Source organism: Chiloscyllium punctatum, chromosome 10, assembly GCF_047496795.1.
Source record: "Chiloscyllium punctatum isolate Juve2018m chromosome 10, sChiPun1.3, whole genome shotgun sequence".
Taxonomy (NCBI): domain Eukaryota; kingdom Metazoa; phylum Chordata; class Chondrichthyes; order Orectolobiformes; family Hemiscylliidae; genus Chiloscyllium; species Chiloscyllium punctatum.
In genome coordinates, this window is record NC_092748.1 from 52357865 (window position 1) to 52373797 (window position 15933).

Below are 15933 nucleotides of genomic sequence, written 5' to 3' on the forward strand. Positions count from 1 at the left end.
GATTTTTTAATTGGTGTGGGAATTAAACGTTCTGGGAATAAAAGCAGGGAAGCGAAACAAACATCAGACTAGCCATGATCTCACTGAATGGGTGGAACAGATGTAATGAGCCAAATGGCCTACATTTATATAACACATTTAATGTACCTTATTTAATGCTGGACCTCTGATTGGAGTGACAGTTTTAGGGGAAGGGCAGTTCCAAATTCCTCATGAGCCGTCACCCAAAATCTTAAGGGACAGAATCATCAACTGCGTGTTGCTTACAGATTTATTGCCATGTGATATCTCCAACTTTGAGAAAATTCTGCTCATTCACTTTGTTCATCAATACCAGGAGGAAGCCATTCATGCTTTCCGAATCTTAACCACTTGTGCCACGGTAAACCTTTCCCTCATACTGCTGACTGCTGATTGCCTTTTGCCAGTCAATAAAAATGTGCCCCTGGTTCTAAACTCATGCCCAGCAGAGGTTTCTCACTATCAGTTCTGTGTAGACCCTCATGACTTTTAAAACCCCTATTTAATTCCCCTTTCAACCTTCTAGGACTCCAAGTGCTCCAACCTATCCACACAAGTTTCTCATCTATGGTACCACTCTTGTTAATTTTTCCTGCACACACCATAAAACCGTTACGTCACTTCTAATACAAAGTTCAGAAGCATAGACAATACTCCAGTTGAGATTCAGACATCTTATAAAGGCTTACCATAAGTTGCTTTTATACTCCATTAGTCCTTTTGAACAATTCTGCAATCTGCTCAGCCACTTTCAATAAAATGTACTTGTGTTAACAGTTTTCTCTAATGCTAAAATGTCTTCTTTGAGCACAATGCCTCTATGAACATACAAATTAGGAGCAGAAGTAAGCCACGGTAGATCCTGAAACCTGCTCTGTGATTTAAGACAACCATAGCTAAATGGTTAGTGTTTTGAATTTTATATTCCCATGTTCCCTCTTACAAAAGATTCATATTAGGCAAGGGACTAAATTTGCCTCTGGCTTAAAACTATTCAGTGACCATATTCCCACTGTCTACTGAGGCAGAAGATTTCAAAGTTTCGCAACCCTCAGGAAAAATAATAATTTCTGCTCTGGAAGTTTTTAAAACAATGCCTCTTAATCTGGATTCACCCATAAGAGAAAACATCCATTTTACATTCATTTTTTTTGTTTACAGTCGAACACTCCTGTTTATTTTTTTTCTCTATTTCCCACATCACCCGTGTTGTGTGCGTATTTGCAGTGACTCAGTAAAAAAAAAAGACACCATGTGCAAAAGACTTGAATATTCAATATTTCCACCACCAGGAAAACACCTATATGGTCAGTGAGGGTCCAATAAGGGCAATGTTTATGTGGATCTCCTGTTTTTTTTATTCTGGACCAGCTTCCTCAGAGCCAACTCTCAGAGTGAGCAGAACCCATGACATCCCTGTTTTATTTTTCTTTTCTTTTTTTCCTCCAACACCCATGTTGTGTGTGTGCAGGTGTGAGACACAGTGAAAGACACATGGTGCACAAATTTATTATTCAGTTTCCACCACCAGGAAGAGAGGAAACACCCGAGTGGCCAGTGAGAAGCAGTGCCCTTCACATCAAAGGGTAATGCTGTGTGATCAGTGAAGGGGAGGGCAGGGATTAAATCAAAATACAGTTGGAGGGGAAAATAAGGCACTCCACTCCCTGCGGTGCCCACCTCTCCCTGAACAACTCCAGGGTGTTGGTAGACACCGCGTGCTCCTTCTCCAAGGACACCTGGGCTCTAACGTAACCGCGGAAGAGGGGCAGGCAGTCGGCCCTAACGACCCCCTCTACGGCCCGCTGCCTGGACTTGTTTATGGCCAGTTTGGCCAGGCCCAGGAGCAGACCCACGAGGAGGTCTTCAGACCTGTCCATTTTACATTTACCTTGTCAAGACCGTTCCAGATCCAATATACTTCAATCAAGTCACCCTTCACTCTAATTCCAATGAAAACAAGTCCAGTCTGTTCAACCTTTCCTCACAAACCAACCTTCTCATTCTAGGTAACAATCCTGTAACACACCTCTGAACCACATGCAGCACATTTACATCCTTCCTTAAAGAAGGAGACCAAAACTACACACAGTATTTGACATCTGGACTCATTAATGTCTCAGAGGTGATGCATCATGTTGTTAGTGTTATGTTCAATTCAATTAGCCTTCTTAATTACTTGGAGTTGCATATTAACTTATTGTAATTAGAACACTAGAAATACCTGGATCCTTCCGCATCTCAGCATTCAGTATTTAATTGTCCAAGTAATATGCTTTACATTATTCCTGCCAAAAAGCGAGCAAAGTTACGTTTTCCTACATTATATTCAAGGGGTTAAATTTTCTCCTTTCAAACAAATTTATTCTTTTAAGCTTCTCCACATTAAATTTCAATTGCCAAAATCAAGTATGTGCCCTCCTGAAGTCAATCATTACCATTTCCATAATATTTTCACAGTTAATCATTATTTCCCCATTCTGCATCATCTACAAATTTTGAAACTATGCCCTGCACACCTAAATCTGAATTATTAACATAGTTCAAGTAAAGCAATAATGACTCCTGGCATCATGTCTCATTGCATCCTACGGTTTAGGTGAGCAATAATCATGGTTTTTCAACTGGCAAGCTACTTGACATACTTTAAAGTTTTCTCAAAGGTAGGCAAAATGGAGCTCATCTGTGGTTTCATCTGTCAAAATGTTATTCTGGCTATTACATCTACCAAATACTGTCTGTCTAAACGTGCCTCCTGTAAGCAACGAGGATTGCAGTGAACTTAAGAATGCAAATCTATCATGTGCTTGTTGCAGAACAAAGGTTTTTTTTAAATAACTAATTTCAATGTAACAAAATGTATGGCACCAATAAAATCTGCTGCATGATACATTATTTCATGACTGAGGTTATATGTACAAGTTGAAATCGAAATGACTGACTATGCATTGTAGAATCAAGGTGATGCGGTTTTAACTACATGCAATTTTAGCACAAAAAATCTTGCAGAAACTGAAACAATACAAGCAACATATACTTCTATGTAGATTTCCTTAGCAACAACCAGCCCACAATCTAAATATTGATTCATCACTTGTCACTCTGGCTTTGCGTTAACAAACAATTACACAGATCATCTTTCTTGTAATAGAACCTTTTACACATTTTTGTTTTATTAATAAAATGCCACTTGTCATATATGAATTCTCAATTAGCCACAAGTCCATAGAGCCTAACATTACATAATATGGCATGAACAGAAAAACATCGCAAAGTGTAGTTACAAAATAAAACAAAGTCCTCAAATACAGAGAATAGATTATACTTTTATAGAAGCTCAAATATCCAATATTAAACTCCTCCTCTCCAATAAAAGCTTGTGAAAGATTAATAGGAATTAATAGACTTCAATAATTTTTTTCGCAGGTACAGTATTACACAGAACATCGAATACAGGGAATTTGACCTGCAATATTTCAAACTAAATACTGAAGTGATTTTTAAAAAAAGTCTCTTCCAATCCAAAAATAAACCACATTTAAAAACAAAGGAAATCTCATGGTTTGTACTCACAGGTGATGTTGGCATCATCTGTTGGCCAACAGGACTATTACAGGCCAGTGTCATCATCTGAGCCGCCACAAGTTGTAAAGCCATCATTCCAACTGGGCTAAAACAGAATAAGGAAACAAACAATGATTGGAACAATTATTTAAATAAGCAATAGTTGATGATGAAAAACAAAAAAGTAGACGTCAGCTTTCAACATTATTCCGAAACATACTCACTTTGATCGTCTATCACCAGAGTCACCTTCAATGTAACTGACTCCCAGTCTATTACCAGGTGGATACTCAAATCCATGAAGCTTTTCTTTGGCGTATACTGCTGATGCCACATTGCTGTACCGAACAATGGCATATCCTAAAACAAAATTCTGTAAACATCAGTACTCAGTACTTCCCAAGTAAAGCTTATCCCACATTTAGCATATAGCAGTTCTCTTATACATGCAATAGCTCAATTTCATTTTCTCCACAAAAAAAAACTTATGGAGATGATGCATTTAAACAACAAATGCATTATTCTGTAATTTTCAAAGATTACGCAAGCTATTAGAGTAACATATTATCAGGATTTTACTATCAAGGAAATTAATGCAGAATTGCCAATCCAATAGTAAATCCTAGTTTTAAATACAAATAGAAACCCTGATATTTCAAAATACATCTTGTTACACTGATATCTTTCACGTTTTGGTATAAGCAGTCAAAATATGTACACTGTCAACTATAGGTAAGAGAGGCCTTCAACTTTATGCTTACAATGAGATGAGACAACAGAAGTTATGCACTCTATATCATCGAACAAAATTATGATGTGGTGGTGCCGGTGTTGGACTGGGATGGACAAGGTCAGGAGTCACACGATACCAGGTTTAATCCAATGGGTTTATTTGAAATTACAATTTTTCGGAGTGCTGAAATAATGAATAGCAAACAACAACATTCTTACTAGCCTGAGCTTTCAGAATGCAGATATAAATATGTCAAAGTGAAATGTTTTACCAGTATTTGTTTTATATCATACATTGGCTTAATTGCTTTTGGGTTACTACAAATGATATTTGAACTAATGCATATTTAAAGTTGGAGCTTTACAGTGAGACTTCCATATTTCAATAAGAATTGCTCTGAAGTGTTCACTGGTTTCTTCAGTTTTCAAACTTTTTTCTTGAATTCAAATGAGGGGATGTGTAGATGGTGTTGCATGATTTCATAACCAAATCCTGATGACACTCATTTAATCCTTTGTCAGATTCAGGCCAAAATGTTGTGCACTCTTATTTATGGCAGATCAGAGTTCCAGTATGGGAACATATTATTTTTGTGCCTGTGGCAACTATTAGGGTAATAAAAAACATACATTCAGAGTCTCGTATCAATTGCCAAATTCCTTGAATACACATTTGTCAACAGAAAGTCCAATGCTAATGGTCATTAGCATGGCACACAAAGGTTCTGACTATTTTTTTTGAAGCAAACAAAAACCAATTGAACTAAAATTTAATTGTGGTGTGATAAGAACTGTCCAAATACCTAAACCAGCATCAGATTGTAAACTAAAGAGTTTGGATAAGATGATTTAAAAGGCAAATGGAAGGGTTTGGAGTGATGTGGGCTGGGTGCTGCAAAGTGAAACTAGATTAGGTTGGGATATCTGGTCGGCATGAACAAGTTGGACCAAAGGGTCTGTTTCTGTGCTGTACATCTCTATGACTCTGACTCTATGACATACTGGCATTAGTAAAACACAGCTGTGCTTTCTCTAATCAAAACATTTTCCATGAAAATATCTCAAAATACTCTATCCCTGTAATGTTTATGCATAAGTTATTAGAAAGTTATAATTAAGTGCTATAATATAAATAATTACTTTAAGTTGACATGAGCAAAAGAATACATCTTCTACATTTCAAAACGTTTGATTACAATCCAATGTAACTTAAGCAAAAACCAAATTGTTACTGTTTTGTGAATATGGAACAGACCATGTGGATTTTAAAACATGAAATCATCCTAATTAATGATCTTGCCCAAGTCACCAGGAAAATATGGAATAAATACTAGTTCTCTCTCCACAAGAGAAGACAGTCATAGTCATTGAGTTGTACAGCACGGAAACAGACCCTTCAGTCCAACCCGTCCATGCTGACCAGATATCCCAACCCAATCTAGTCCCACCTGCCAGCACCCGGCCCATATCTCTCCAAACTCTTCCTATTCATATACCCATCCAAATGCCTTTTAAATGTTGCAATTGTACCAGCCTCCACCACTTCCTCTGGCAGCTCATTCCATACACGTACCACCCCCTGTGTGGAAAAATTGCCTCTTAGGACTCTTTTATATCTTTCCCCTCTCACCCTAAACCTATGCCCTCTAGTTCTGAATTCCCCGACCCCAGGGAAAAAAACTTTGTCTATTTACCCTATCCATGCCCCTCGTGATTTTGTTAACCTCTAAGGTTACCCCTCAGCCTCCGAAGCTCCAGGGAAAACAGCCCCAGCCTGTTCAGCCTCCCCCTACAGCTCAAATCCTCCAACCCTGGCAACATCCTTGTAAATCCTTTCTGAAACCTTTCAAGTTTCACAACATCTTTCTGATAGGAAGGAGTTCAGAATTGCACACAACAGGAATGCAATATCATTGGTAGATGACTCAGGCAATTAAGCAGCTCAAAATGTAATGGGGTAACTCCAAAGAATATGTACATGCATTATATGAAATAACAAATAAGTTTAACTGGTAATAAATAATCACAAGAATGTACTTGCACGGGGAGGCTAGTGGTGGAATCAGTTCAGATAAATAATCCCAAGAATGTATGTACGCATTGGGAGGAATGAATAGAATGTGGAAATTAATTTAAAGGATAGTGATCAATTATTTGTCTTATCGATTAATACTTGCCTTTGCCATAACCCATGTAGGGATCTCTCTGAATTTCACAATATTCCAGTCCTGGGATAATATCAAAGAGACTATAAACTTGTTCATGCGAGAGCAGTCCTCTAGTAGACACTGAAAGACATGTGGATATATTTTCTCCACCTCTCATTTCACTTCTAATTTCAGCTCTCATTTCACCACCTCTCATTTCACTTGTTCCAAAGTTAGTGAATTCACCTGCATCAGCACATAATCAGACACACAAAAAAACACTTATGAATAAATAATGTTGCACCCACCAGTAATAGAACAAAGCACCATATGTGGCTTATTACATCTTATGATTACCTTAAAAAAAACTATAAATTTAGTGAATAGGTTTAATGATGCAAATTTTTGAAATACTTTTTTCAACATGATTATCACAGAAGAGAATTGAAGCTCTAACTGGACAGGGATAAATCAGCTTGGAGAATGATTTTTAAAAAAGGGACAATCGTTAAGAAACGATCACCATTTAAGCATATATTCTTCATTATTTTCTTTATCCCAAAGCAGCATAGGTGTTTTTTTTAAAAAAGAAAATCACATCTGTTTTATTTAACGCCAAAGCCTGCTTTGAAGTAATTCTGCAATGCTGAATTTCAGCTCTTGTTCTATTGCATGGTAAGTTTTAAAGTAGTCACGCCAACTTCAAAACAATTTATTCATTCAATTTTATGCATACACTATATCCACAACAGGTGCACTTTAACTACTTCATATTTCTTACCGTCTAATTTTCTGCTTAACTATGTACACCTACCAAAAGGAAACATAGTTTGACCTCGAGGAGGATCATATCCTGACCCATAAGACAAGGGATCTTGTCTAGTTCCACTCATGTAGTCATTCTCAGAGTATGTAGGTTTGTTCCTTGGTTCAGCAAGTATTGCCTTAAAAGCTACGCAAAAATGTAGAAATCATTATTATTTTAAGCAGGAGACAGGCATAAACTAAATTTTCATTTACTGTAAACAGAGACAACTTCCCATTTGGTTTTATCTGCCATTATTTATGTGTTTGATTTTCTTTGGCAACAGTATTTTACAATTAACGCAAGAAAATCTGTTGCAATACAAGAGAAAGATGGTAGCTAAACTGCAACATTACAGTTTAAATAACGCAACCACTACACCCATAGTTTCAGTGCTAAAACACATTTTGCTGCAAATTAAGTCTCATAGCCTAACTATATTTTAAAAGGATAATTACTATTTGGTAGTTGCCTATCATGGTTCTAATATTTGCTGAGCTGACATGTACCCATCTGCAATGGCTGTACAGGAATAGAACACAAGAAATCTGTTAAGTAATTTTCTAATACATTTACACAATCACCAATTAGATACCAAGAATCATTAAAAATGTAGGAGAATTTTAATTTTAGATGTTTATAGTTGTGTGAGAGATACACCTGCCACAAGTTGCGAAGTGGTGACAATAATTCGCTCTTTTTCTAAACTGAAATACTGTGGATTCTTGACAAAAATTACGGATAAATACCTTCTCAACTAATTCATGGATTTGCATTAGAATCTCTCAATAACAGACATCATTATGATGCATAATTCCTTCCCAAAACTTTATAATTCACTTTCAAAAAAAAAACACTTTTGTCTAGGGATTAATAGTATAGGATTTCAATCTAATGCAAAGATCTAATGTTGATTAGTGCTATTCAAAATAGCAATGTCCAAACGCTGATTTTATAATAGTTTTAACAGTTACAATTTTTCCCATCACCAATTTTTATAAGTACCTCTATATTGGACACTTACTGAATTGGGACTAAACTTAATTGATTACTTGATTAAAAAAAAACTTTTGCTCTTCTCCCCAAAATATGGGGATGCCAATCTGAGCAGCTGATCCCAGTCAGGCTTATATTTTGCGCTGTGTGCACAAGCTGCCTAAAATCTGTACAATGAGAACTGATCAGATTTAACAGATGAATTTTATAATAAGTCTTCATTAAGATATTGTGGTCTGTGGCAGAAATGTCACAGCTATCACACTACTAAATACTACTCCACCAGTATAGTCAACGGTCAACTTTCGGAAATGGTTTAACATCTACTTTTAACTCCAGCTCAAAAACAGTCAATGACAAAATATTTAATTAAATTGATGGACAAATACAAAAGTATTCTGTTCAGTTTTACAGTTAACATCTTCAGGAATACCCCAAATGATTCTAGCATTCCTCACTCCTGGTGCTGAGTTCTATTTTCAAACGTCTACAGTTTTGCAAACAAGTCTTACATCTTTCGCAGTTTTCAATGGCCTGAGCAGCCTGAGATGGTTTCAGAAACCTCACATAGCCAAAGCCTTTGCTCTCTCCTGTGCCCTTGTTCCTGATAACACTACAATATTCAATATCTCCAAATTCCTAAGTAGAAGCAGAAACTTGGATTAGAATTCAACATTTCATTATAGAAGTTACTTGTCAGCCATTATTTGTATCGTAGAGAGTTTCAAAATATAAAAGATAAATAAGCTTGATTGCTATAGGATAACATCCTAAAAAGTCAAATATTATTAACCAGCACTGTTTTTAAAACAAACTATTGCTGATCAGAGTTAATATAGTTTGTGAAAAGAAATCAAGTTTTAAAAATTTGCTACAGTTCAAGGATATAACAACCAGAGTTGATAAAAGAAAACCAGCAGAGGCCAGGCATTTGGATTTCCAGAAGGCATTCAATAAAGTGTACTGCCCAAGACAGGAGATCAAAATATTGAGAGTAATGTATTACCATGGACTGAAGACTGGTTAATACACAGAAGACAGAGAGAATTAATGAGTCTTTTTCAAGTTGGAAAGACATAATTACTCGAGTAACAGAAGGATCAGCCCTAGGGTCTCAAATATTTATTGCCTATACTAATAATAATTAGAGGAGGGAATAGAGTCATAGAAAATGTACAGCATGGAAACAGGCCCCTCGATCCAACTCGTCCATGCTGACCAGGCATCCCCTAAACTAATCTAGTCCTATTTCCCAATACTTGGCCCAGGTCTCTCCAAACCCCTCCTATTCATATACCCATTCAGATACCTTTTAAATGTTCTAAGTGTACCAGCCTCTACCACTTCTTCTGGCAGCTCATTCCATACACACACCACCCTATGCGCAAAAAGATTGTCCCTTAGGTCCCTTTTATACCTTTCCCCTCTCAACCTATGCCGTTTAATTCTGGACTCCCTCACCCCTGGGGAAAATACCTTGTCTATTTACTCTATCCATGCCCCCCATGATTTTATAAACCTCGATAAAGGTCACCCCTCAGTTTCTGATGCTCCAATGCCCCAGCTTATTTAACTTCTTCCTATAGGTCAGGCCCTCGCCCTTGCAACATCCTTGTAAATCTTTTCTGAACCGTTTCAAGTTTCATAACATCCTTCCAATAAGAGGGAGACCAGAATTGCACACAATATTCCAAAAGTGGCCTAACCAATGTCCTATACAGTTGCAACATGACCTCCCAACTCCCAACTCAATAAAGGAAAGTATACCAAATGGATGGAGTGTAATGTATCCAAATTGAGGAGAAACTTGACAGATGAAGTTTACTGGAGTAAAATGTGAGTTTACGCACATTGTTACTAACTATTAAAATGCAGACTATTATTTAGAGAAACAGAAGCATTCTAGGAGTTCTTAATCCAGGAAACAAAAAAAGTTAGCATGCAAGTGTCTCAAGTAATTAAGACAGGAAATGGATTTTGGTCATTATTGATAGGGGCTAGAATTAAAGAGAAGGAAGTCGAGTTACAACTATAAAGGGTGTTACTGAAACTTGCAACTGGGATATTGTGCACAATTTTGGTACCAATGTTTTAAACACTGCCATTGAATGCAGCTCAAAAGCAATTCATTATGCTGAATCCTGGGATGAAGGAATGGCTAACCCAGTTGGGCTTTTATTCAGTGTTTAGAAGAACAAGGGAATGATCTAACTGAAACAAGCAAGATTCTGACAGGGCTTGACAAGGTATATTTGAGAAGATGGATTTTGTAGAGGGGAATCTCAAGTTAGGGAGCACTCATTTAAAACTGAGAGGTAAATAAATTTGGGTTATGAACATCTGGAATTCTCGATCCACACTGTTCTGAAGGCTAGATCACAAAGTAAGGAAACAGGAGGCAAATACATTTTTGAAATGTCAGGGAGTGGAGTGTGGAGAAATTAACACCATAAAGGGGGAGTGGAGGCCTCAGGTAGATCAGCCACGATCTTACTGATTTGGAGATGGATCTTACTGAATGGCAGCGCAGGCTCGAGGGCTAAATGGCCTACTCCTGCTCCTATTTCTTAAGTTTTTAACCTCTTATTATATTCAAGTTTATAATTGGAGGTTTATATCTTTAGACCCTACCTATTTCTTGCTAACACTTTTGATTCTTAAATGGTGAAATGGTGCTGAGATTCTTAAGCATGGGTTAAGTTCTGACATGGGACCACATGGAGATGCCAAACCTGTCCGGTATTCAGCAGAACCATAGCAACAGCCTTCCTGGTGATGACTATTTAAGGAGCTGCTGTCCAAATAAGATAAGCCAGCTGACTCTCCACACTGCAGATGCAATGAGAAGGCCAGCAGCTTTGCAGCACTAATAAAAGGGATGGTGAGCATCAGGGTGCCCACCATTTTGAGGTAAAGGAAAGATGAAAAGTTTGTCAGGGTAAAGCAGAAGGCCTCTGACCTCAGTGTTATCGCTGTTGGACAGCACTACTTTGACTATGAGGCCTCTGGAAACAAAAAGCACTTTCTCAATTCTGGGAAGCACTTTGGAGGTGACCCCTCCAAAGGAGATGGCAGTCTATCCACATCACAGGAGCCTACTCAGTAAATTCCTGTAGCCTGGGTAAATGGACATCAATTGGCTCTTTCATTATTTGTATTGGTCACTTGCCTCCAGTCAGTGAGCAGCCAAGCCAAAGCCATTTGTGCCACTGTGTAACGGACACAGCAACAGGATTACACCCACCAGTGGGCCAGTAAAATCCCAGCAAGTGTATCTGCATCAACATCATGTTACAATAGAGTCAGTTGACAAAGATGAATTTTTCAAGGTCACTAGAATCACAAGAATAATTAGATTCTTTGAGCCTCCTTCACTATTCAACAAGGTCTTGGTTATCTTTGACTTTCACTCCATCTTCCTGCATTATTCTACATCTCATTACCCAAAAATCTATCAAATTCTCTCTTGAATATACTCTGACTATAATGCAATCTCCTTGTCTTATCAATGCTTGCAATGAATTAATGACTTAGTGTTCGGTAGCAGAATCAAGCCAACACTAGGCAGATATTGAAAGTGAGCTAAATTATTCGACTTATATAAAACAACTGGATAAGAAAAATCAAGTGACCACCAAAAACCATTAAAAGTACAAATTATTGTCCCATAAAAATTGACCCTCACAAGAAGTGAAATGAGTCATGCCCAAAATATTAAAGTTTACAAAACAGCATACAGCACAACATTAATTACAAATTACACAATTACATAGAACATAGAACAGTACAGCACAGCACAGTACAGGTCCTTTGGCCCTCGATGTTTTGCCAACCTGATATCCTACTTTAAGATCAAACTAACTTATATACCAAAGGTTAGAGTGGTGCTGGAAAAGCACAGCAGGTAAGGCAGCATCCGAGGAGCAGGAAAATTGATGTTTCAGGAAAGCACATCATCAGGAATGGGACCCTCTTCTGCCTAACCTACATACCCTTCATTTTATTATCATTCATGTGTCAATTTGTCACTTATATGTCCCTAATGTATTTGACTCTACTACCACCACAGACAGTGCATTCCATGCACCTACCACTCTGTGAAGAACTGACCACTGACATTTCCCCTAAACTGTCCTCCAATCACTTTAAAATTATGCCCCCTCGTGATAACCATTTCTGCCCTGGGAAAATGTCTCTTGACTATTTACTCTATCTATGCCTGTCATCATCTTGTGCACCTCTATCAAGTCACCTCTTACCCTTTGCTCAGATGAGAAAAGCCCTGCCTCCCTCAATCTTTCTTCATAAGATATGCCCTCCAGTCCATGCAGCATCCTGGTAAATCTCCTCTGCACCCTCTAAACTTCTACATCCTTCTTATAAGGAGGCGACCAGAACTGAACACAATATTCCAAATGTGATCTAACTAGGGCTCTATAGAGCTGTAGCATAACTTTGTGGTTCTTAAAACTCAATCCCCCTGCAAATGAAAGCCAACACATCATACACCTTCTTGACAACCCTATCAACTTGGGTGGCAACTTTGAGAGATCTATGGACATGGACCCCCAAGATCCCCCTATTTCTCCAGTCTGCTTTTAACCCTGTATTCTGTATTCAAATTCAACCTTCCAAAGTGAATAACTTCATACTTTTCTAGTTTGAACTCCACCTGCCACTTCTCAGCCCAGTTCGGCATCCTGTCAATGTCTCATTGCAACCTACAAAAGCCCTCCACACTATCCACCACTCCACCAACCTGTGTGTCAGTAGCAAACTTACTAACCCACCCTTCCATTTACTCACAGAGAGGTCCCAGAACAGATCTCTACAGAACACCACTGGTCACCAAGCTCCAGGCTGAATACTTTCCATCTATTATCTCCCTCTGTCTTCTATGGGCCAGCCAATTCTGTATCTAGACAGCCAATTCTCCCTGTATCCCATGACTCCTTACTTTCTGAATGAGCCTACCATGGGGAACCTTACCAAATATCTTGCTAAAATCCATCACAGACATTGCTCGACCTTCAATGTGTTTTTTCACATCCTCAAAGAATTCAATAAGGCTTGAGAGGCATGACCAGCCCCTCACAAAACCAAGCTGACTAATCAAACCAAGATTTTCCAAGTAATCATAAATCCTCTCCAATAATTTTCCCACCACTGACACAAGACTGACTGGTCTGTAATTCCCATGATTATCTCTATTCCCTTTCTCGAACAAGGGAATAACACTTGTCACCCTCCAGTCATCTGGTATTACTGTAGTAGACAGCAAGGATGCAAAGTTCATCATCAAAGCCACAGCAATCTCTTCCTTCGCCTCATGTTGTAACCTTGGGTATATCCTGTCTAGCCCAGGGGGACTTACCTATCCTTATGTTTTTCAAAATTTTCAGCACCTCCTCCTTCTTAACATCAACCGGTTTGAGCATATCAGCCTGTTTCATGCTCAAATGTCAAGGTCTCTATCGCGAGTGAATACTGAAGCAAAGTCTTCATTAACGACCTCCCCTACCTCCTCTGACTCCAGGCGCAATTTCCCTCCACTATCCCTGATCGACCCTACCCTCACTCTGGCCATCTTCTTGTTTCTCACATAAGTGTAGAATGCCTTAGGGTTTCCCTTAATCCTGTCTGAAAAAGCTTTTTCATGCCCCCTTCTAGCTCTCTTAAGTCCATTCTTCAGTCCTTCCTTGGTTACTTTGTAACCCTCTGAAGCCTTGTCTGATCCTTGCCTCCTCAACCTTAAATTTCCCTTTTTCTGTTGACTAAATGTTCTACATTCCATGTCACACAAGGTTCCTTCACCCTACCATCCCTTCCTTGCCTCAGTGGGACAAACCTGTACAGCACTATCAGCATGTGCTCCCTAAACAACCTCCACATTTCTGTTGTGCATTTCCCTGAGAACATCCGTTCCCAATATAGGTGCCCTAGTCACTGCCTAATAGCATTGTAATCCCCTTGCCCATCGCCCGCCTGCTTCCAATTAATATTGGGGAAGTTAAAGTCACCCATAACAGCAACCCTGTTACTTCTGCACCTTTCCAAAATCTGTCTATGAATGTGTTCCTTGGTGTCTCAGTTTCTTTTCCATGCAGGGAGAAGAATCTGTAGAAAACCCCCAATGAAGTGACTGCTCGTTTCCTGTTTCAGACTTCCACCTACACGGAGTCTGTGGACAAACCCTCCTCAACAACCTCCCTTTCTACAGCTGTTATATTATCCTTGATTGGCAACGCCAGTCCCCACCTCTTACCTCTCCCTCTATTCCTTTTAAAACATTCAAACCCTGGAATATCCAACAACCATTCCTGCCCCTGCAATATCCAAGTCTCCGTAATGGCTACACCATCATTGTTCCAAGTACTGATCCGTTCTCTAAGTTCATCACCCTTATTCCTGATACTTCTTGTGTTAAAATAGATACACTTCAACCCATCACACTGACTACAACTTTGGCCTATCAACTGTCTATCCCTCCTCAGACTCCATGCTGCATCTGGCTATTCATTAGGTATTCCATCCTTAGATCCATAGCTCTGGTTCCCAGTTGGACACATCAGAGTCTTTTATTGTCTACCTTTAACTTTCAGCTTAACAAGGTGTTGTTTAGGTTATGCTCAGATATGGGTATAATGTTTTGCTAATGTAATGTAAACCTACAGTGGGAACTTACTTAGGGACCTGGTTAAACCTACCCTTCCTCATCTTTTCCCTTGCCTTCATCCCTTCAAAGACGCCACTTCTGCTTTTTCCCTTGCTCTGCTGCAATTTATTTATCCCAGTACCTCTCCTTTTCTACCCTCTCTAATCCCTCCCATTCCCCATCACCAGATATACAATCTAAACAAACATTCCAAATGTTATTTCTTAATGACACCTTTCACAAAAAATATGTTGCCTGTGACAAGTGCTGTTAAAATTTGTCTGCAAGAGACAAATTTAAATACATTTTGAAACTAAAAATTCATTAGGAAGTACTGGAGTTAAGAAGATCATGTGTGGACAAGTGTACCTTAAAGTTTTCCCTTAGATCATCTTCTGTATAAGATTTTGGAATCATGACAAAAATTCTAGTCAACTCTTCATCTTCAACATCACGGTGGCTGCCAGATCCTCTAGACTGTGCAATGAAGACCTATTGTTTTAAAAACAGAAAATTTAGACAACTCCCAAAATACTATACCTCAAATTGCTGAGCCTGCATATCTCATTACAAACACTAACTATTGTTTTATATTGTATTGGAAAGACAAATTGATATTGGTGCAACAACATCAGTAGATTATCTGGGACCTCAAATTATTAGTTCAATTAAATTTGCAATACAGAAAGACATATAAATAAAAATTAATTTTCCCAGACATTTCTGTAATATTTTAACAGCTATATTATACATATTATTTTCCTTTGGACACTGAGTATGTTGGCTTCCAAAGTCCACTAATACATTTCATTAAAAGCATCTCCACAACCTGAACTAAAATCTAAATGGCTGTGTTCTCATAATGTAAACTTAGCAAATTGAGATATGCAATGGGGAGAATAATGGTTAAACGGGTTGTTTCTTCAAATTAATAAGGTGAATAATGCAAAGTGAGCAATTTCTGGCAAATTGAAACTCATGGCATATACCTTTGTTACAGATTGATTTCCTTT

General features: G+C 38.3%; 1 protein-coding gene across 1 annotated transcript in view; it reads right to left on the reverse strand.

Moving 5' to 3' along the window:
* Positions 1 to 15933, reverse strand: part of rbm45 (RNA binding motif protein 45) — a 35301-nt gene that overhangs the window by 9860 nt on the left and 9508 nt on the right. The window contains exons 2-7 of the mRNA XM_072579129.1: positions 15290 to 15412; positions 8778 to 8904; positions 7279 to 7416; positions 6495 to 6710; positions 3810 to 3945; positions 3595 to 3691 (exon numbers count right to left, since the gene is read on the reverse strand). Coding sequence (XP_072435230.1) covers positions 3595 to 3691; positions 3810 to 3945; positions 6495 to 6710; positions 7279 to 7416; positions 8778 to 8904; positions 15290 to 15412 — 837 coding nt within the window. The remainder of the gene's footprint in view (positions 1 to 3594; positions 3692 to 3809; positions 3946 to 6494; positions 6711 to 7278; positions 7417 to 8777; positions 8905 to 15289; positions 15413 to 15933) is intronic.